This window comes from Salvia splendens, chromosome 6 (assembly GCF_004379255.2).
Source record: "Salvia splendens isolate huo1 chromosome 6, SspV2, whole genome shotgun sequence".
Classification (NCBI taxonomy): Eukaryota; Viridiplantae; Streptophyta; class Magnoliopsida; order Lamiales; family Lamiaceae; genus Salvia; species Salvia splendens.
This window is the reverse complement of record NC_056037.1, coordinates 9213200-9236744: the sequence shown is the minus strand read 5'-3', so window position 1 is coordinate 9236744 and position 23545 is coordinate 9213200. Positions and strand designations below refer to the sequence as shown.

At 40.8% G+C, this 23545-nt stretch overlaps 2 protein-coding genes and 1 pseudogene across 3 annotated transcripts; 2 read left to right on the top strand and 1 right to left on the bottom strand.

The window, feature by feature from the left end:
* Positions 1-15334: 15334 nt before the first annotated feature.
* On the bottom strand, positions 15335-18235 carry LOC121809941 (receptor-like serine/threonine-protein kinase SD1-6). The gene is made up of 7 exons (XM_042210789.1): positions 17197-18235; positions 17027-17122; positions 16676-16854; positions 16398-16608; positions 16100-16337; positions 15879-16026; positions 15335-15810 (listed from the first exon to the last, which is right to left on the bottom strand). The coding sequence occupies exons 1-7, from the start codon at positions 17888-17890 to the stop codon at positions 15520-15522; spliced, it is 1857 nt and encodes a 618-aa protein (XP_042066723.1). The 5' UTR covers positions 17891-18235; the 3' UTR covers positions 15335-15519.
* Positions 18236-20192: 1957 nt separating this feature from the next.
* On the top strand, positions 20193-21452 carry LOC121809947 (G-type lectin S-receptor-like serine/threonine-protein kinase At4g27290). Of its 2 annotated transcripts, none has more exons than XM_042210797.1 (2): positions 20193-20580; positions 20714-21452. In XM_042210797.1, the coding sequence occupies exon 2, from the start codon at positions 20719-20721 to the stop codon at positions 21373-21375; it is 657 nt and encodes a 218-aa protein (XP_042066731.1). In that variant the 5' UTR covers positions 20193-20580; positions 20714-20718; the 3' UTR covers positions 21376-21452. The 2 variants fall into 2 exon arrangements, with proteins under 2 accessions (XP_042066731.1, XP_042066730.1); XM_042210796.1 differs by having other exon boundaries at positions 20666-21452.
* On the top strand, positions 21390-23306 carry LOC121808748 (annotated as a pseudogene).
* Positions 23307-23545: the final 239 nt, after the last annotated feature.

Genomic DNA, 23545 nt, shown 5'->3' with positions numbered 1-23545 from the left:
TCTAAGTCCTTATTGTCGGCCTCCAGCTTCACTAAACAAGCCAAGAGTTCGTCATTCTTCATCTGGTCAGCTATGGCTTTTTTCTCAGCTTCGTCTAAAGCGGAAGAGTACAGCCGCTTCCAGTGAAGTACCTCCAGCTCCTTAAGAGTTAAAAATACAAAGCAGCTATGTCAGTTCGGCATTTCAGTTTACGAGCAGGTAGTAAACCACAACAGGAGTAAAAGAGAGTACGAAAAGCTATACGAAGACACAAGTGCAGAAAGAAGAATTTTTTCATTCATAAGAAAAATTTTTTTTTTACACAAGGGCTTCAAGGCCATTTTACAACAAGGAAGAAACTAAACTAAGAGAAGGGAGACGAAATCATACTCCGCCAGCTTCGTCTCCGGCTCCTCGGTGAGGTTCAGCCTCCTTCTCCTTGTCTGCCTCAGCTTCAGCCTCGGCCTCCCTGCTCCCCCCAGCCTGCTCGGTGCCCCATCACCGATCAGCAGCACCTCTTGCTCGGCCTGCCTGTCTCCGGTCTGCTGATCAAGCTGCTCGGTCTCACCCTCTCCGTGGAAAATTGGAGCGGGTGAAACTGGCCCTAAGGAGGCAAAGATAGCCTCCATATTCTCGTCCCGGTCAGCTCGGCAACTACGAACTCGGTCAGCAGAAAGCAAGACCGAGGACGAAGCAAGCTCCTCAAGGAGCGGCAGACTCTGGAGACGAGCTGCTATCTCTCGACCGTACAGCGGCAGGACGACTTCGGGCCCCTGCTCGGCATTATCGGTCATCAGTTTCAGCAGATCACCGACAAAGGCCGAAAATTGATTGCTCAGAAAGAGTTTCTCCGCGAAAGCACGGAGAACCTCCCCTTGGGCAACCACGGCGGCAGCATCCCTCCGTTTCGTCTGCTCTCGCTGGATGACGAGCTGGTTTTTGGCAAACTGGGCTTCATCCTGGGCCGAGATCCTAGCAGCTCTGGCCTTCTCAAAGTCGGCCTTAGCCTGTTCGGCCTGGTGACGAGCTGCCGCCAACTTCCTCTGCATCTCAGCATAATCGTTGGACGCTTTGGAGAGTTCAACGGCGACGAGCTTGGAGAGCATATCGTTCCTCTGAAAATGGAAAAAGGAAAAAGTCAACCGAGGGGCCACAAAAAATACAGGAAAAAAGCAAGGCCAGAAAATCAAGAAGAGAATTCACCTCGGCGAAGTCCGTGGGCCATAAAAGGCTCACAGATATGTTCCGAAGGAGGCGCCAAGACCACGTCTTTCTCTGGCGCTCTTGGGGGCTTCTGGGTCTTCCCCTTCCTACTTGCCGAAGTCGACTCCGGCTTCTTTGGATCCGAAGAGGTCTTTTGCCTCTTCGGATTCTTCTCGGCATCAGACGCCGAGCTGCTGGTTTTCGGCCTCTCCGGTTCCTTAGATTCGGAGGATTTGCGACCGAACTTGTTTAGCAAGTTCACTGCCAAAAAGCAAGAAAACAAGGTTAGTTTTCGTCGTCAAGGCAGTAATGCATAAAAAAGAAATCCTCACCCTCAGCCTCTTCGTCCGAAGACGAGGAGTCGAACACGAAGTCGCCCTTGACGAGCTCAGACTCCAGGTACTGCTTCCTAATCATAGGAATCTTATTGAGCTCGCCCTCGAGCTCGTCCAACGGTTCTAACCGAGGATGAGGAATCACGGACTTCGGCCCTCTCCAGGGAAAGCCCGGAGCCGCTGTCCTATTATAAAAAAAGAAGCGATGTTGCCACTTTGGCCACTTGGTTTTGCAGAAGGCCCTAAAAGGCTGTAAAGGGATCAAGTAAAACCAAGATCCTTTTCTCTTAAACTGGAAAAAATTAAGGATTGCCCTCAGAGACAGATCCTTGTCTAGCCTACGCAGTTCGGCAGCAAAGGCCGATAAGTGCCTCCAAGAGTTCGGAGTCACCTGACCTAAAGGGAGTTGAAAAAAATCTAGCAGCTCTACAAAGGCAGGGGGAAGAGGGAAACGAAGCCCGCATTCCAAGCCGGCTTCGTAAACGGTGGCGTAACCCTCCGGCGGCGAGTCAGCCCTATGAAGGTCGTCGGGAATCGCAACCTTCCCCCCAGGAAAAAAATATTTTTCGTGTAGGGATATCACAGTATCCTTACTCAAGATGCTGTGAAAATACTCTACGGTCTTCTCCCCGGATTCTTTCCGGCTAGAAGACCCCTTATCCCCTTTCCTACCGCTACCTGATTCAGAAGAAGAAGAAGAAGACATAGTTCTTACTCTTTGAAAGTTTGAAGAAATTCTGAAGAAATTCTTGAAAGCGGAAGGAAATTTTTACGCAAAAGAGAGAGATTGCAGAAGAAGCAATAGCAAAAGTGTTCAACTGATGAAGAAAGGACGTATTTATCAGATTCAGAGAAGATTTCAAAATCATCGCACCGTTTCGAATCCCACCTTTTCAGGATTCAACGGCCGGATTTTACTGTCGCATTTAATGCAGTCACGCGCAAGGCACGTCCCCTGACGTCAGCCTCCCCCGTACCTTTATCCAGAATGCCGAAGTGACTCGCTTTGCCGAAGTGATTCACTTCGCTTTTCGGGGGGGGGGTAGTGATGGGGTACGTACTAAACAAGCCCAATAGCAGTGACGGCCCATCAGCCCAAAGCCCAAGGAAGAGTATCAGTTCGGCATTACCAAAGAGTTCGGCCCCAGCCTACAGCTCGGTAAAAGCCAACCAATCAGTTTGGCATTACCAAAGAGTTCGGCCCCAGCCTACAGCTCGGTAAAAGCCGACCAATCAAGCTCTACTCTCAGATCGGCAAAAGCTGCTCGGCAATAGTTCAGAAGTTCGGTCTCAGTATTCGACCGAACTGGGAGATAGTGGACTCATGCAGAACCTCCACGACCTCCACTACACGATCTATTTAGTGGTGTCAACTCATGCAGGATAGCGGACCAAACAAAGAGATAGTGGACCCATGCAGGATCTCATGACCTCCACGACATCCACTACCTAGTTAGTGGTGATGCAAGCCACGACCTAGTTAGTGGTGATGCAAGCCACGATCTTAGTTCAATGTATAAATAGAACTTAGATCAGATAGAAGAAGGCTCCCTAGACATCAAATAACATATAGCAAGTCTGTATTTGTAAGCTGGTAAACCAGATCAAGCAATACAATCTTGCCCTCCTTTCTTCCCGTGGACGTAGATTTACCTCAGTAAATCGAACCACGTAATTCCTTGTGTCGTGATCTATATTCATTACCTGCATTTACTACCATCAAAAATTCGCCAACCATCAGAGTGTTTATTTTTATTTTATACTAGTATATTATATAAATGTGTTTTTCCATAATTACAAATTTTATTACTCCTCCAAGAAAATGACAGGGGAAAATGACAGGATAGAAAATGTTACATTATCATCTAATAACCCTTAATGTAGCCACAGACTACAGTATACAGATAAAGAGTTCAAAATTATGAAAATAAATTTGTTTCAACTATTTTGATATTTTCGATCCAGAGAAGTAGAGAACAATCTTATATGCAATTGATAAGACGATTTTAAGCCGCTAAATGCTTAAAAATACTCCAATTATTTTCGCCCTTTCGATATTTTCTTAATACAGATAAGATTGTTCAACCATAAATACATAAGCTTGCACGAAATCCTAATAGTATTATACTACCAATCAAGTATATGGCTCTCATCTACGACAAATTTACAAATTAAAATATTAATTGTCAATTCGTCTATTCCCTATAATTATTTAGATTCTCCCAATTATCGTTAACCGACCATTACAGCTATATGCGTCCATATATTCATAAGGATGTCTGGCGTAGCCATACCCACAGTCCTACCTGGTTGATGCATTTCCTTTCAAATATAATAAACTTTTTTAAAATTTGTTTTCACTTTTTCATCAACTTTGAACTTATCATATTATATCATAACCTTAAATAATTGTTAAATGTTTTACCGTATCATCTTAAAAATATCTATTTTTATAGAACGAAGGAATAATAAATACAATCAGTCATTTTTTCAGTATATAATAAGGTGGTCGTAGCGAGAAAATATTCAGTGGTCAAGGCATACCACGTGGAAATATGATATGGTATGTCCTTCCAATAATATTTTGACAAATAGACATATGCATTAAGCCTCGTCTCAACTAGAAGCAAACATAGCCTTGCAAAATATGGAAATTTTGCATATTACATATATATAATAAATATAGCCATAAATACAACACGGATCTATTTTTCTATGAACTTAAAATTTTCACATCCATAAAAAATAAGTTATTGTTGCTGCTATTTGGAGAAATTTTTTCAAAAGTTTTAATCAACAACTTATATGATAGAATTTGCTTTTATTGTTTATCGTTAGCATTTTTATAGCTTGTATTTCACACAATAAAATATAAAGATAGTTAATATTATAGTGAAAATGTTTTAAAAGTTCAAAAGCTTATTTTTATGCAATTAAAAGGAGATTATATTGGTTAAAAGATATCAACTATAAAACCAATAAGAAATAATTTTTATAAAACTAATTATGTAGAATTTTTGACCCAATTAAAAATCTACAGTAAATCACTTCGTGAATTGACGAGATCGATATATAGAAAGGTCAAAATTCGAATTTTGAACTGAGAGATAAAAGGATCGACATTTGCATTGATCTCACGTTGTCAAAAAGAGGAATCATAACTAGCACACGTACAATTTGTCTTCAATACAGATTTTTTATAAACAAGTTTGTGGTACCACGAGCTATTTAACAAAGGTGTCTTTTTCGACTAAATTAAAATGGTCTATTTTCATTAAAGAACAAAGGAATTGGTCCCATAAAATTAATTTGAACTGCTATTTCTTTAATAATTTTATGGAAAGTAATAATTTCAAGATGAACCAAACCGATAACATTTTATGTAGAAAATTTGATTATACTGTAATAGGTTAGTGATTTTGAGCTATAAGCATCTCCAATAACCGGCGTCACCACCGCGACGCCGATTTTTCGCCCACGCCGGTTTGACTCCGAACCATTGGAACCGGCGTGGGCGAAATCGGCGTCAAAATCGGCGTCGCCATGCGATTCCCGAGCTGACGCCGGTTCCGACGCCGATCCTCACGGGCGCCATTGTGCGCCCTGGATCGGCGCCAAACCGGCGTCGGATTTAAATTTTTTTTTCGAAAACACTATATATACGCGCGTTGAACCTCATTTTCATTCGCACCACTTGTTTTAACGAGTACTCTCTCTCTACCTTACTTTCTGTACAAGATCAATAACGAGCAATGGAGAACAACTACGAAGGTACTCCAGTTAATTCCGGGGGATGGTCTCAGACTCCCCCGCCTCTCGTGTAGGGTCTCAGACGCCCCCGACTCCCGGGGCAGGGTCCCATACTTCCCCGGCTCCTGGGGAGGTGGTTGGCCTCCGATGAGCGGGTAACTACAACATGTACCCGTGGCAGCATATGATTCCGGGGATGGGCACCCAGCATGCAGCCCCCTATGCAGATGATGCCGGGTGGCACCCGGCATGCATGCCACCGGCCGACAGGATTGATGCCACTGGCGCAACAGATGATTCCCACCGCGCAGACGCCGGTCAGAAGCTACTCTGTCGTCTCTGTTCTCTTTAATCCCGTTATAAACATACCATCGCGAGCATCTTTATCTTCGTCCCCCATCTTAAAAAAAAGTAAATAGAATATTAATAAATGAAGAATAAGGTCTATCTATTGAATGGAAAGAGTTACTAAAAATAAAAATGAGCTATATTAGTGGGACTGACAACAATGATAATGAAAATAATCTTATTTTTATGGGATGAATGAAGTACATACTTCGAGTGGGAAAAAAATATCAATCCTTTTTTTATAAATGGAGAATATCTAGATTGATCTTGTGCGTGATTCATCGCACCTAATTTTGCTATTTATTTTTATAAATGGAGAATATCGATCTTGTGCATGATTCATCGAACCTAGAAAGACTTGAGCCAATGGAAACAGCTTGTCATAACAGTCTCCAATTACTCAGAATTTATATTTGCAAATTTTGAAGTATCGTTTATGCATAATATGTTAGCAACATGACAAATTTCGATTTACTAATTCGAGCATGCTATTGTGCTAATATATTGGTTGTTGCCACATTTTTTGTGTTTAATTAATGCCAGCCGTTTCATTTTTAATTTTGGTTCAAACTATAGAATAGCTGTAGCTCCCCAAACCTATTTAATTATTATTTCGGCTAATTGTCGATTACTAATTTCGCAATTTGATATTTGACGTGTTATGATAGTGTGTATTTAGCTTTCCACATTGTTGAAAAATTAAACCTCTATTTTTTCCGATCAGCTTGGAATTGACATATTGAGTGAGAGTATGAGATGCCCAAGGTTTTCGGTTCCGGCGGTTAACCGCGGAACCGTGACTTTTTTCTTGAACCGGAACCGCCGGCCGATTTCGGTTCCAAATTTCACGAATCGAAACCGTGCCGGAATCCGGTTCTGGACGGTTCCAAACCGGAACTGTGAAAAACCATCGAAAAACTGTTAAATCTAGCCGAAACCGTGAAAAGCCGCCAGAACCGGCGGTTCGAAACCATAAAAACCGCCGGAAAATCAGCGGTTCGGAACCAGAACGCCGGCTTTAGAACCGAAATAGGAACCGTGAAATAGCCTCACGGTTCAGTTCCAGTTCCACATTTCTCGAAACCGGAACCGCCGGTTTACGAACCGTGGACATGTCTAATTGAGAGCAATCGGAAATAATGAGGTCCTGCAGCATCATGTTGGTGATGTTGTACAATATAAAGGTGATGGTTTTATTGCGATATTTCAAAATTTCGTTAAAACGAGAAAATAAGATTGTTCATTAACTCAGATCGACTGGGCTCGCAGTTAAGTTCAGAGGGGCGGAGTTGCATAAGTTGTGCATAACTGATAATTAAATTAGCTGTAATTACTTATTATTAAAGGCAAAAAATTTTTTTGCGTTCTTCCAACATGTATTCGATTTTTTTTTAAATCATAAAAATATCACCTTTGGATTAATAATTGTTTATATAAAAATCATGCCTTTAATTTGAGATGTTGCCTCGTAACACTTCAAGTATTTTTCTAGTAGATATTATAATTTTTCAAATTAAAACAAATTCTTATTTATCAACTTAGGTTTAATCAATTTCACATGGTTTTAATTTGGGGAAACCGAACTCGTGGGTGATTCACTATACACACGAAATTTACGATTTTTACAACTAAGTTTAAGCTCATAAAAAAATACTACTACTAAATTCCGACCATAATTTTGTGAATTTTTTATGAACAATATGTGATCGTGTCAATATGATCATGAGGTGGAACGTTATGCGCGAACATCAATTATTTTTATGAAATTGTAACAACCAAAACTGTTACATCAAAATTTTCAATGCTAGAAAACTGACTTCGCGACACTATAAAAATAACGTTGCACGTTCAATATCATTATCGTATGAGTTGTATAGAGTAATAATACTATATGAAGAAAGGTTCAGACGGGGCGACATTTTTTATATTTTCCCTAGTTCGGAGTATTTTTACACGTTGAGTTGTGAGATATACATTCAACTGGAACTAATCACACAATAATTCTTATAAATTTAGTAGTACTACTTTATTCTGCCAAAAATAAAAATAACGAAAATTTAAATAAAATCATGAATGATATGAACGTTTGTTGTAACTGCACACCTAACAAACAAAATCGACGTAAAAATGTTGAATTGACCAGTGATTAAATAAGCACTATAGAAAGGAAATTGTTGAGATTTAAGGCTAATTGTTGAGATTTCTCACCTATCAATTTTGATTGGAAGTTGTTTTTAGTCGTAATGAGTAGCTCCAAATATTCCTAAATTGACTGGGCTAAGCCCATCTACATTATGTATAGGCCCACGTGCCAATCAAGTTAGTTTAATTGTTAGTCTGTTAATCACTGAATCAATTGTACTAAATTAATTCACAATAATTAAAATTTATTCGGGTCCGATTCATACAGAGACGATTTTTTTTCCACTGTAACAATTATATGGCGAATTCAATAATAATAATTCTTGTGTTTCAATACTAGCCTTAATTGAGTTTGTATGTATACGTCCGATAATAGCTCTTATTACTGAAGGTTCAGTAATTATGAGTAGTGATGGACTTAGGAAATAAAGTTCGTTAGACTGAAGTTTTCTTATTCTATACAACTAAGACTCTCTCTCTTTCTGTAAATGACTAACTTCATTTTGTGACATATGATCTCTAATTAATCAATTCTCACTAAGGTCCGGTTATGAGTCTTGTTTCAACATTTCGCAACCACTGACAGAATCTTAACAAGTGTATATAAAAATGATGTAATTATTTTTTAAAACTAACTCTAACATAGATTTCATTTGCATAAATGTTTCCAAGTTGGGTGAACCCCTATATCATTTATCAGTTAAACTGTATAAGAACAAACTTTTATTGTTGTGTAGAAAAAAATTAACAAACTAAACAACTCTTACATCATTTTCTGAAAATTTTAAGAGTAGCTTTTATTTTTTAGCAATCCAATAGACCACGCAATTACGTACATAGAACTATAGAAGAGAGGGCTTCATATCTTCTTATTGGAATATATTCTATAAAGCTATCCACTTTTAATTTGGACGGAAGAGAGAAATTAAAATATCCACTTTAGTTACAAGAAAACAAAAATACCCACATTCCATAACATACTATCCACTTTTATAATAGTAGCATTTCAAATCTGCACGTATTTATACAGCCGAAATAAACACGTTATGGAAATTATCTTTGTATGATTGGATAATGCGTTTTGTCATTTGAATTCCACAATCTTTCTTGCTACCATGGATGATGGATGATGGATGATTATTGATTGGTATTCAGTTATTCCGCAATTATATTATGCGACGACTAAATTTCATCAATATCTACCCACTTTTGTACGAATTCACATGCAGTTTAGATGGCAGCGTCTGAGGGCATTTTTGCCCATTCAGCATATATATAGATGTGGGTGGTTTATTTATAGTCTTGAGTGTTAAAGTTTGACTACAAACTTTGACTTATTGTCAAAATTCCTTATCCCACGTCGGTGGGTTAGCAATAGTTGGGGGGAGTTGCTACCTATAAAAGGAGCACTCCTCCCTCATTTGTAAATATCCCAAATTGTACTCTTCTCCATTTAAATATATAAGTGGGCTCTGCAGAGGGTGCTCGGAGACGTAGGCAATTTGGCCGAACTCCGTTATCAAAGTTCTGGGTGTGTTCTTTCTTTATTATCTATTTTGTTTCGCATTTATTTCTGGGTTTATTTTCTGTAGTAGTATTGTATTCAATATTATTTGCGGGTTTGGTAGTAGTGTTTTGTACGGTTCTTTTGGGTGTTTTTATATTGTGATAAATACACCGACTGATAAATTCTGTTAGGAATCTGGTATTTAAGAGGACAGTGTCCTCGCCAGTCTTTCCAAAGAATTTATTTGGAGAAGTAATTTTATCGAGTAGACCCCATTGGGTTAACTCTGAAATTACTGAATCGGTTCATTTCACTATTTGAGAGAAAATTACCCGGTTTTCTCAACAAGTGGTATCAGAGCCAAGGTTCGTCCTTGGTTCTATTTGTTTGTAATATTGAATACTTTATTTTGAGTCTGTAATGGCGGGTAATGATCAAGAAAACAAGGCTAGTTCTTCGTCATCGTGGTCGAGGTTTCCACTGTCAAATATGAAATTGACGGTGGAGATATTTGACGGTACTGGCCATTTTGGTATGTGGCAGGGGGAGGTTTTAGACTCTCTTTTCCAGTAAGGTCTTGACATTGCCATTGAAGAAAAGAAACCAGAAGATATAGATGATAAAGATTGGAGTACCATAAATCGGTTAGCTTGTGGAACAATTCGGTCGTGTCTATCCAGGGAGCAGAAGTATGCTGTCAAGAATGAGACTTCTGCACATAGATTGTGGAAGACATTGGAGGATAAATTTATGAAGAAGAGTGGTCAGAATAAGCTCCTTATGAAGAAAAGGTTGTTCCGATTTGAATACCGATCAGGTACCACTATGAATGAACACATTACTTTGTTTAACCAATTAGTAGCAGACCTGCTAAATTTAGATGTGAAATTTGAGGATGAGGATCTGGCATTGATGTTGTTGTCGTCTCTACCTGATGAATTTGAACATCTGGAGACCACATTACTCCACGGTAAAGAGAATGTGTCTTTAGATACTGTATGTTCTGCTTTGTATAGTCATGAATTGCGAAAGGCAGATAAAATGAAAGGCAAAGCAGTTACAGATGAAGCATTAGTGGCAAGAGGTCGTCAACAAGGCCGATCAAAGGAGAGAAGAGGAAGGTCCAAATCGAAAAGGCGAGTTGCCAAAGATGAGTGTGCTTTCTGTTATGAGAAAGGACATTGGAAGAAAGACTGCCCAAAGTTGAAGAAGAAAGAAAAGGCTTCGCAAGATGCAAATGTTGCTGAATGCAGAAATGATGCGGAGTCAGATTGTTCTTTGACGGTTTCACCTTCAACATCGTATCCAGACGAGTGGATATTGGATTCAGGTTGCACCTATCATATGTGTCCCATCAGGGAGTGGTTCTTTGATTTCGAAGAACTCAATGGCGGACTTGTTTACATGGGAATGACAGTCCATGTAAGACAGCCGGGATAGGCTCAATCAAGCTACGGAATCAGGATGGATCTACTAGAATTTTGAAGGATGTGCGGTACGTGCCCCAGTTGAAGAAGAATCTCATCTCATTGGGGGCCTTAGAATCTAAAGGCCTAGTTGTGATGATGCGAGATGGAATTCTTAAAGCAACTTCAGGAGCATTGGTGATGCTGAAAGGTGTGAGGAAGAACAATTTGTATTACTACCAAGGTAGTACAGTTGTTGGGACAGTAGCAACTGCAACTTCGAGTAATAAGAAGGATGCAGAGGCAACGAAGCTTTGGCATTTGCGATTGGGACATGCTGGTGAGAGATCATTGCAAATTCTATCCAAGCAAGGATTATTGAAAGGTACGAAGTCTTGCAAATTAGAGTTTTGCGAGCATTGTGTTATGGGAAAACAACGAAGAGTGAAATTTGGCACTGCAATCCATAATACGAAGGGAATTCTGGATTACGTGCACTCAGATGTGTGGGGACCTGCCAAGACTCCGTCACTTGGAGGTAGACACTATTTTGTCACTTTTGTTGATGATTTTTCCAGGAGAGTTTGGGTGTACACTATGAAGAGCAAAAATGAAGTCCTTGGGATTTTTCTGAAATGGAAAGCTCAAGTTGAAAATCAGATGGGAAGGAAGATCAAGGTTCTCCGATCAGACAACGGTGGAGAATACAAGAGTGATCCTTTCCAAGATGTATGCCAGGAGTGTGGCATAGTTTGGCACTTCACAGTGAGAAATACACCACAGCAGAATGGAGTGTCAGAGCGTATGAATCGAACACTAGTGGAGAAAGTTCGTTGTATGCTGTCTAATGCTGGGCTAGACAGAAAATTTTGGGCTGAGGCCATCACATACGCTCAACACATTGTCAATCGTTTGCCATGTTCTGCCATTGATGGCAAGACTCCTTTAGAGGTATGGTCCGGTAAACCTGCAACTGATTATGATTCTTTGCGTATTTTTGGTTCTATTGCATATTATCATGTGACTGAGTCAAAATTGGATCCACGTGCAAAGAAGGCTTTGTTTATGGGTTTCAGTGCTGGTGTTAAAGGATATCGGTTATGGTGTTTGGAGTCTAAGAAGACGATTGTAAGTAGGGATGTTACCTTTGATGAATCTTCCGTGTTGAATAAGGTAAATCCAAATAGTAGTGATACTTCGCAGCAAGTGGAGTATACACTGAAGCAGGTGGAGTTCGAAGAAGCAGTTGTGATCCCAACTACGAACACCACAAATGACACTCCTACGGAAGAAGAAGAGTTAGATGATGAAGAGGTTCCACCCCAAGAACCTTCGCAGCAATCAGAGCCAATTGCAGTTAGGCGAACGAGGCGGGAAAATAAGAAACCTGCTCGATTTGCGGATATGGTAGCATATGCGCTTCCAGTTGTTGATGATGTTCCATGTATCTTTTCGAAAGCTATTGAAAGATCAGAAAGCAATGGTTGGAAAGGTGCTTTGGAAGAAGAGATGCAATCTCTTCAGAAGAACAAGACGTGGAAGCTGATGCCATTGCCGAAAGGCAGGAAGACAATTGGATGTAAATGGGTTTTTGCAAAGAAAGAGGGATTTCCTGACAGAGATGATGTTCGCTACAAAGCAAGATTGGTAGCTAAAGGCTACGCCCAGAAGGAGGGAATTGATTACAATGAGGTATTTTCTCCTGTTGTTAAACATTCCTCAATTAGAATTTTGTTGGCTTTAGTAGCGCAGTTGAATTTGGAGCTAGCTCAACTTGATGTGAAGACCGCATTTTTACACGGTGATCTGAAGGAGGAAATCTATGTGACCCAACCGGAGGGATTCAAGGTTGCTGGTAAAGAAAATTGGGTTTGCAAGTTGAACAAATCGTTGTACGGATTGAAGCAGTCTTCAAGACAGTGGTACAAACGGTTTGACAAGTTTATGAAGGATCAGATGTACACAAGAAGCAAATACGACCACTGTGTGTATTTGCGCAGACTTCAAGATGGTTCATACATCTACCTACTCTTATACGTTGATGATATGCTGATAGCATCAAAGAGCCAAGTTGAAATTGACAGATTGAAGGCTCAGTTGAGTAAAGAGTTCGAGATGAAGGATTTGGGGGAAGCCAAGAAGATTCTCGGCATGGAGATAACAAGAGATAGAGAAGGAAACAAGCTTTGGCTGACACAGAAGCAGTATTTGACCAAAGTACTACAGCGTTTTGGTATAAATGATGATTCCAAACCTGTAAGTACCCCACTTGCTCCTCATTTGAAACTTAGTTCTCAGTTATCTCCAAATACGGAAGATGAGCGAGAATATATGGCGAAGGTTCCCTATGCTAACGCAGTTGGAAGCTTGATGTATGCAATGGTGTGTACAAGACCAGACATTTCACAGGCCGTTGGTACTGTGAGCAGATACATGCATGATCCAGGAAAGGGTCATTGGCAAGCTGTGAAATGGATTCTGCGGTATATCAAAGGTACTGTATATTGGTTTGTTGTTTGAGCAGGATAAATCACTTGGTCATTTTGCAGTTGGATATTGTGATTCCGACTATGCTGGTGATTTGGATAAGCGAAGATCTACTACGGGCTATTTGTTCACTTTAGCGAGTGCGCCAATTAGTTGGAAGTCTACCTTGCAGTCAACGGTAGCTTTGTCTACGACAGAGGCAGAGTACATGGCCATTACTGAAGCTGTGAAGGAGGCGATTTGGCTTCATGGGTTGCTGAAAGAATTGGGTGTTGGTCAGAAACAACTTGAAGTATATTCTGACAGCCAGAGTGCTATTCATTTAGCAAAGAATCAGGTCTTTCATGCAAGGACGAAGCACATTGATGTTCGCTATCATTTTGTGCGGGAAATTCTCGAAGAAGAGGAAATTGTCATCCGAAAGGTTCCGACTTTGGAGAATCCTGCAGATATGTTGACTAAGGTGGTGACGAGAGCCAAGTTTGAACATTGTTTAGACTTGGTTAATATTATGCGACTTGGAGCTGGCGCTTGACTGCGCCAATATGAAAGCACCGCGAGTCGTTTTGTTTTGGTGGAGAAGATTTGTGTTCCGTGGGATTTGAAATTTTGCCAAGGTGGAGATTTGTTAAAGTTTGCCTACAAACTTTGACTTATTGTCAAAATTCCTTGTCCCACATCGGTGGGTTAGCAATAGTTGGGGGGGAGTTGCTACCTATAAAAGGAGCACTCCTCCCTCATTTGTAAATATCCCAAATTGTACTCTTCTCCATTTAAATATATAAGTGGGCTCTGCAGAGGGTGCTCGGAGACGTAGGCAATTTGGCCGAACTCCGTTATCAAAGTTCCGGGTGTGTTCTTTCTTTATTATCTATTTTGTTCCGCATTTATTTCTGGGTTTATTTTCTGTAGTAGTATTGTATTCAATATTATTTGCGGGTTTGGTAGTAGTGTTTTGAACGGTTCTTTTGGGTGTTTTTATATTGTGATAAATACACCGACTGATAAATTCTGTTAGGAATCTGGTATTTAAGAGGGACAGTGTCCTCGCCAGTCTTTCCAAAGAATTTATTTGGAGAAGTAATTTTATCGAGTAGACCACATTGGGTTAACTCTGAAATTACTGAATCGGTTCATTTCACTATTTGAGAGAAAATTACCCGGTTTTCTCAACATTGAGTCTATAGTCTATAGACTATTTATATCAAATTCAAATTCATTTTTGAGTATACCTCGTATCAATCTAACCATTTACACTAAATTCAAATACATTTTAGATTTATTTTAGCTTAAAGGAGTAGTCTCTAAAAATATTTTAGATTTATTTTAGCATAAACCTAAAAATATATTTATATATATATTACTCAAAAATAAAAATTGAAATTTGTTTTGAAGTAGCATTGAAACTAATTGGCTACTTCATTTTTGTTTTATTATAAGGGTGTAAAGAAGAAATAAAATGGCGTAGTTTACAAGAAACTAGTACTCCTAGTCCTACATTAGTTGGACTTATAATGACAGTTTGACACTTTCTGTGAAGAAGACAAGTTTCCTCTTTTTTCGTCAATGAAAATTACTGTACAAAGAATTTATTATGGTCATGCTATTACTCTCTCACGAAACGTCACTTTCTTCTTCTCCATTTCAACATCCATATTCCTTGCATTTTCTACTTAATAAAAGGACCATGCATCTTTTTTAAAAAACACACACAATCATATCATATATTCAACTTGCTGGATTTTATTTATTGGTAATTGACAAAAAAGATCACTATATACATTAGTATGTTGTAAATTCGGCAGTTGATTTAAAGTCCACTGGATTCCGGCTTCTACGCGAAAATTACGTTAGTTTTTTTTTCCTAAAACTTCGTTTTAAAAATACAAAACATAAAAATCACAAAGTTAGTTGAAGAATTTTTTAATTGATTTCGATCTTTTATTTACTGGGTTATGAATAGTTAAATTGGACTGGATCTTTTTAGTAATATTTGTATTGGGTGTACATTTAATGGGCTTGGTCGTGATACGGTGATAGTCTGGGCTGAAGGTGATCGATTATGAGTAAATTGTTTTTGAACTTTAGAATAATAATGGGAGATTGTATTTTAAACTCTGTTTTTTCACAAAAACCAAAACCCATCAACCAAAAGAAGAAGAATAGATTAAGGTCCCTAGTAGAAAATTTGTTCAAGACCCTTCATTTGAGCTTCTAAGTTTAAAAAAACTACATCACCACATTTAGACAATGATACATGAACATAAATCCTTGAAGCAAAAATAACCGTATGACTAAACTAAAAGAAAAAAAAATGAGCCTAACAATATCTTACTACTATCTATGTTGGTTTCACTATAACTTAACGAGGATCGATTTGAGACACTGTTAAGCGATTGACAGAGGCGATTTCTAATGCTGCACTTGTTGTCCCGACCGTGAAAGCAGGATGGTCCGGTGATGCAATCGCTGCCTTGTCGTTATTCAACATAGACACCACATCCGACATCAGAGGCCGATCATCTGGATTTCCTTGGACGCACAATAGAGCGATGTTGATGCATCTCAATGCAACAGAGTATGAAGATCTAGGCACTTCCAAAATCGGATCAACCAGCTCAAGCCCTCTTTCTTGTTTCCACATGTTCCAACCCTATATAGCCACCAAATCAATCTCTACATTGCATTGCATAACATTATTCTGCAATTATCAAGACTTACATATTCAAGCAGGGTAAGACGGTTAGAATCATATAACTCAGAGATGGTTTTTCCAGTTATGATCTCAAGCATCACCACTCCAAAAGAGTATACATCAGACTTTAAAGAGAAAACTCCTTTCATTGCATATTCCGGCGACATATAGCCACTGCATTCCCAATCCAATCCACAAGTCATGCAACACAAACATCATCATCAACTCGACAAACATGTATACTTACTAAGTCCCAACAATCCTCTTAGTATTTGATCGTGACTCGTTGCCTCCGAATATCCTAGCCATCCCGAAATCTGAGATTTTAGGGTTCATCTCCGCATCTAGCAGAACATTACTAGCTTTTAAATCTCTATGGATCATTCTCAGCCGCGAATAATGGTGGAGATACAGAAGCCCTTGAGCAATGCCTTCGATGATCTCCACTCGCTTCTTCCAGTCCAGTAGCCCTTTCTTCTCCGGCTCTGCACTCAGATTTGTACAAACTTTCCCATCAGATATGATTGAACATTTCTTGCAAAAACCAAAAATGAAGACATCCAAGCTCTTGTTGGGCATATATTCATAGACTAATATATTCTCATCCTTTTCTGTACAACATCCTAAGATGCCAACAAGATTTTTGTGCTGCAGTTTTGCAATCAGTTGTGTCTCATTTCTGAATTCCTCTAGTCCTTGTCCAGAACTTTGCGAGAGCCGTTTAACTGCTACAAACTGCCCATTGAGGAGCTCTCCCTAAAACAAAAACAAAATGAGTTGGAAAATAAACAACAAGAAAGAAGCCTTTGACCATAAGCATTACCTTGTAAACAGGCCCAAAGCCACCCTCTCCTAGCTTGTTTGCATCAGAAAAGTTGTTAGTTGCCGCGGCAATGCTAGAGAAACTGAAGACCGGCAGCTCATACTCTCTGTTTCTCTCTACTGCACGACTACTTTGATTTAAATCGAGTAGCAGCAGATCTTGATGCACCACCCTGAACACTGTAGAAGATGCACTAATCAGGTAAAGGGAAGTTTATTGTTTAGGATTAGCCTAGACTGATAAAAACAAACAATAAAGAGGACGATCCTTGTGATCAAGATATAACTACTCAATCATTTATATTGCTGAAAATGTAGTTCAAAATCAAGAAGATAAGAGAGTAGTTTGTACCTTTGCTTTTGAGGATTGGCCACAGACAGAAAGAGAGAACAACCAGTGCAGCAGCAGATATGGAGACAGCTACAGCCACAACAACCTTCCTCTTTCCTAACAAATGCAAGCACACATGTGAAATGCATACCAATGAATACAAAAAAGAGGAGATGATACAAGCACAGCACCTTTCCTCGACGGCCGATCGGCCCGTTCCATCCGGACAAACAGATCGCCTCCCGACGACGACTGGTTCCCGAGCCTCTGAAGATCCATCAAGTCATCCTTGAACAACACACATCCATCTCCACTCCTATTAGCAAAAGCAGAGCAAGAGCAATCATCCAAGCACAAAGCTTCACACTCACCACCGCCACTCACATTCGATCCCCCACTCCACACCGCAGAGATCACCCTCGAAAACACCGTCTTCTCCTTCTCACACTGCAGCGCTCTCTCTCTCACACACCCTTGTGAAAAATCAAACAAACCCCAATCCCCTTCAACCCTCGGCGCGAACCCCTCCAAACACCTACACGCAGGCACGTAATTCACATCACAAACCGCATTCGCCCCACATTTCGCTTCGACTTCACAGAAATCGGGATCAAACGGCTGCTCCGCCGCCGTGAACCAATCCCCCTTCGCCTCCGACCACACGTAGTGATCCAATTCGCCGCTCGCAAGCAGAACAATTCTAACAAAAACCGATTCGTTGTAAGCATTATAGGTGAAGAAATCAACTCCGTTTCTCGAGACGTGGCTGAAATTGTACAAAGCGTTGCTATTGGGAAACGAAGGGAAACCGCCGTTGCTCCCAAACCCGCTTTTCCAAACCGTTTGTGAGGCGTTTCTCTTTATCACAAGCTCGTTACTTTCCATTTGCAAAGAGTAGCTGCCCGCGCCCGCGGCCGGGTCTTCTAGTGTGGTCCAAGAAGTGAGCTTGATTTGTGAGCTGATGGGTGCGCCGGGCAGCCACGTGCCCGAGGGGTTCTCGAAGCTCTGCCAGATGACAGCGGAGTTGTTTTGCAAGACGAAGTTTCCGGTGTCGAGGATAATTGCTTGGGTGGCTTTTGCCGGTGATTGCAAGGTCCAGATTGGAAGGGAGTTGACGGTGAGGGTGAGGGTGCCGTTAGTAGTTAATTGGAGGAGAGAGGTGTTGTAGAGAGAGGGGGAGATTGGATTGTTTCTGTTTGCGACCCAGACTGATCGAAGGGGTTTGTTTCTGTACCAGATTTTTTTCTCACATTTTCCCAAATATTACTATTTTTATTTTTTCATTTTTTTATCCCCCAACTCTATAATAATCTATAAATTACCCCCTTCATCACATTAAAAAACTATCTACATCTTCATATCTCTCATTTTTTTCTTAAGAGCATCGTTAACGCGGATGGCCGAACCGCAAATCACGAGGCCCGACCCGTCACAAGCGTTGGATGGAGGAGAGTCACGGCCCAGGCCGGTCCCGGGGCCGCATCCCGCGAGTCCTGGCCCAGCGTTACATGCTCTTCGGGCCGGGCGCAAGTCCCCTGAATTTTTTTTTTCGATTTTGTGTCTATAAATACGAGACTTTTTTGCATCATTCTTACGTGCATTATCCATTTCAATCCTCTATTATACCCTTTGTTTCGGCGTCAATGGATTGGTTCAACAGCGATGAACGTCAGATGGACGAATTCGTCAACTCGAACAATTGGTACATACCGGCATCGCCACCATCGCAGCCGACACCTAGTCCGGGAGTCGGTAGCAACATCGACGTAACATCGCCGGTCAACACCGAAGAGTTCGAGATCAGTGAGATGGAGCCCGCTCAAGGGCGGGGCAAGGGCAAGGTCGGCGAGGAGGATGGGCCGAAGAAGTACAGTCCGCAAGAGACAATGTGGCTTGCGAGAAACTACGTCGACGTCGTCGAGGATCCTATCATCGGCAACCAGCAGTCCGGCAAGGTTTTCTGGGAGCGGATTGCTGAGAAGTATAACGCTAGGCGTCCTAAAGGGTCGATCGTGCATAGCTACATGAAGTTGCGCAAGCATTGGGATCGGGTCCAAGCGGATATGAGCAAGTGGAATGGAAAGTGGGACAACGTAGTCGGATGTGGCCGAGCGGGCACAGCGAGGCTGACCTCGTCGAGAAGGCGAAGGAGACGTTCTTCGCTGACGGGAAGAAGGCCTTCAAGTACTTCGACGTTTGGAAGCTCGTCGAGAAGAGCCCGAAGTACACCAGCTGTGCCGAGCTGACAACTGGGGCGGCGAAGAGAACCAAAGTTTCCGCCTCCGGAAACTACTCTTCGAGCGAAGGAGGTCCGGCAATCGACCTCAACGTGAAGGACGACGACGTCTTCGGCTCCTCTCTTAGCATTCAGAGCCGCCCGGTGGGAACAAAGGCGGCAAAGAGGAAATCAAAGGGGAAGGCAACTGCGAGCAACTCCGCTATGGTGCCACCGCCGATCAATCCGTCTCTGGATAAGATGTCCGACTCTTTGCAAGAGATGAGTATTACATGGCGGATGAGCCAGCTGATGGAGTTGACATCGAGGGATACCTCGACGATGTCAGAGTTCGATCTCGAGTTGCACCGTGAGATGATCGCCTACCTTCGCGTCAAAATGAAGAAGTAGTAGTTGTGGCCCGGGTTTCTAGTATTTTTAATTTGCTTTGTCTAGAAAATGTAATGTTAATTTCTAATGAACAATGCATTTTCCCGGTTTCAATTGTTCAATGAATTGCATTTACGAGTTAAATATGTTGAAGTTGTGAATAGTGTCATTTATTAGTTGCGGTCTGGGTTGTGGCCTGCAGGGAGCAGTTGGGGCCTGAGCCGCAACTGTAGAGGAATGATGACGTGGAGGGGCCTTTGGGCCTGAAACCGGACCGGGGTTATTGATGCCCTAATATTTTCATTTTCATTTTCATTTTCATTTTCATTTTCATTTTCATTTTCATTAGCATTATGCAACTATGGCCGGCCAAGGAGGACCATTTGAAAATACTATGAGGTGATTTTAACAAACATAATATTTTTACATTATAGCATATGATATAAACCACAACATAACAGTCATTATTACTGTTAATAGTCGCCGGCGACTTTATCCCAACAAGCAACGAATACTTTAGCGTCTCATTATTACTGTAAATACTATAAGATACTTTAGCGTCTCATTATTACTGTAAATACTATAAGATAATCTGTGATGAGAAAGCGAAAATCGGAGAGTTGTGACTGCGGTTTGAAGGAAAGCTTAATATAGGTTGCATTTGCAATGGCTTTCTCGTTATATTGGTTGTTCCTGGTGTTGATCGTGTGGAGTTCAGTTTGTAAAGGATCAGACAGGTGAATCTCTGTTTTAAAACCAGACTTAAATCTCCAAACAGGGCAGGTTTGAACTTGGATTGTTTGCTTCTGCCAACTCCAGCAACTATTATGTTGGAATTTGGTACAAAACCATATCAGTTAAAACGGTGATATGGGTTTTAAATCGGAATCAATCCATTCAATCCTCTTTTTGTGATACTTGTCTGCTGCAAATGAGTAACGGCAGCCTGAACCTTGTTGCCAATTCCAAGGTGATTTGGAGGTCTATGATATCTTTATATGTCAGTGAGGCAGTCCTTCTTGACACTGGAAACTTTGTTTTGAGATATGCTTCAGGTGTTCTGTGGCAGAGCTTTGACAATCCGACGGATACTTGGCTGCCAGGTGCGATGGTTGGAATAAACGCAAAACTCATATCGTGGAGAAACGAAGGCGACCCTGCAATCGGCAACTACTCACTAGAAATGGAACCAAACGGAGGCGGTGAACTTTACATTAAGCAAATCGGTGGAAAAACGCTATGGAGGAGTGAAATTTGGCCATCATTCTCGCCTGTTGGCAGCCTTTACAGTTTCTCCTTTGTCGACAGGGCATTTTTGACATACAAAGTTAAGAATGAATCTGCGGTGGTTAGGGTTGTCTTAAGCTATTCTGGTGTGATTATTCATTTCTTGTGGCAGGAGAGCAGTCAGGCATGGGTTCATTTAGCTTTTCAACCTGCTGATTCGTGTAAAGTGTTTGCTAGGTGTGGGCCTAATGCAGTTTGTGATATTAGGTATAGCCCTTCTTGCAAATGTTTGGATGGATTCGTGCCACAAGTTAAGGATGATTTTTCGCGCGGGTGTACAAGAATGAAACCTCTGCAGTGTGATGAGGACAAAACGGAGTTCATGGAGCTGACCAACATTAGGTTTCCTGCATATGCTCAAACTCTGGAAATTGCAATGAAAGGCGTTTGCGAGTTTGTGTGCAGAGGCAATTGCTCGTGCACTGCTTATGCCAACAGTAATGGAGGAGGATGTTTATTGTTTACGGGGGGGACTTGATTGATTCAGAGAGTATGCCGGATGATTCAGGCATAACGCTGTATGTCAGAATGAGCTGCGACACCCCTCTTATGAAAGGTACTAATAAGTAGATTTATTCTTGTGGTGAATGAAACTTGAACACAATATTCAAAAAATGTACTACTTAACTGTTTTTTTTGCAGGAAAAAAAAAAAGTTATAGTGGAATTAGTCGTACCCATTACTTGTGGCATACTCATAATATCCAGTTTGTGCATTCTTTGGTGGAAAAAGCTGAGAAACAAAGGTATGCATATTTTTCTGTTCAAGTGCATCAAGGAATTGAATGTATATATTGGCCATCTTTGCTCATCATAATTCTCTTTGGCATATAGCGCCCAGAAGTGCACGTAAAAATGTGTTGCTACGTGACTTGTAGACATACTTTTCCACACGCATTTCAGCCAAGGGAGAAGATCAAAGTAATGAGCATGAGTTGCCAATCTTCAGTTTCGCTAGCATAGCGTCATCAACTAATAACTTCTCTGATAAAAACAAGCTAGGAGAGGGTGGTTTTGGACCTGTGTACAAGGTTATACAAAAAAGTTCGCTTTGAAATGTGCACATGATATAGTATGATTTTCATCTACTAATTTCAACGCTTTTGCCTTCATTTCAGGCCGAACTAGCTAATGAGCAATTTGTAGCGGTGAAAAAGCTTTCAAGAACGTCGGGGCAAGGACTCGAAGAGTTCAAAAACGAGGTTCAACTTATAGCCCAACTCCAGCACAGAAACCTTGTTTGGATCCTAGGGTGCTGTGTCAAAAATGAGGAGAAGATATTAGTCTATGAATACATGCCCAACAAAAGCTTGGACTTTTTTCTTTTTGGTTGGTCAATTCATCTATATTCTAATTGCTGTTTCTGTTCTATCAACGTCATCCATTACAGACCTGCTATATACCGATGCAGATCCAAGAAAGAAAGCTCGACTGAGCTGGGAAATCCGTGTTCGTATCATTCAAGGCATTGCTCAAGGCCTTCTGTAACTTCACCATTACTCCCGGCTGAGAATAGTTCACAGAGATCTGAAAGCTAGTAATATTCTACTTGATGCAGAGATGAACCCCAAAATCTCTGATATTTGGCATGGCAAGGAATTTCAGCGGGGACAACTTGCAAGCCAATACCAACCGAATTGTTGGCACTTAGTAAGTGAAAATGCAACTTCACTAAACCTTATTGCCTCACTAACTACAATTCTTTTCAAAATGCAGTGGCTATATGTCACCGGAATATGCCATGGAAGGACGTTTCTCGTTGAAGTCTGATGCGTTCGCCTTCGGAGTACTGGTGCTGGAGATCATGAGTGGAAGGAAGAACTCTGATTTTACGGCTCTGATCATCTTAGCCTTCTTGGATACGTGAGTCCTCGTTTCAACATCAAGAGTCTTAACATGACAGTAAAAATGATATGATCAATCTGGCTTAGGTCTGGAATATGTGGAGACAAGAGAGAGCTGTGGAGGTGATTGATTCCATTTTGGAGATCCCAGCTTCGTCTTCAGATCCTTTCAGATACATCAAGATCGGTTTATTGTGCGTTCAAGAAAATGCAGGTGATCGCCCTCTAAAGTCCGACGTTGCTGCCATGTTAACTAACCAACAAACGGCGGTAGACTCGCCTCGTAATCCTGCCTTCACTGTTGGGAGATCTTTGGCTGAAGTTGGCCCCAATGGAGACACAGAAGGGATCTGTTCCGCCAACAGTTTGACTGTCACAAATATGGAAGGTCTTTGATCAGTTGATGTTCTTCAAGTATTATAGTCTCTTCAATTACAATAATAAATATTGATGTTGTTTGAATGTAACAAACAAGACTTGTAATAGGATGTTGCTGTTACTAGGCCAAAACTCCAAACAATAATATAAGTTTTTGTATCTTAGAGGCTAGATTTGCAAAGATAGCATACTTTTGTCATGTTCTTAATGATTTATTTAGTTGACTTAATCTTTGGGGTTGTTTAAGTCATATAATGATGGTGATATTAGTGATTGGTTAATCAAATAAGTACTTATTAATTCTTTAAGTAGTAGTACCACTCAATCTTATTATCAGCTAACCAGATATGATTACCTAATACATATGATCTAATATAATACTCCCTCCGTCCCGCACTACTCGCACTTATTTCCTTTTTGGACGTCC

Excerpts from the sequence above, each read along its gene's own strand:
- LOC121809941 (XM_042210789.1), bottom strand. The coding sequence starts at position 17,890 with ATGGAAAGTAACGAGCTTGTGATAAAGAGAAACGCCTCACAAACGGTT. Across the intron at positions 16,609-16,675 it reads GCTTTGGGCCTGTTTACAAG|GGAGAGCTCCTCAATGGGCA; the intron begins GTAATGCTTATG and ends TTTTTGTTTTAG. Across the intron at positions 16,027-16,099 it reads AAGAGGATTGTTGGGACTTA|TGGCTATATGTCGCCGGAAT; the intron begins GTAAGTATACAT and ends TTGGGAATGCAG.
- LOC121809947 (XM_042210797.1), top strand. The coding sequence starts at position 20,719 with ATGGTTGGAATAAACGCAAAACTCATATCGTGGAGAAACGAAGGCGAC.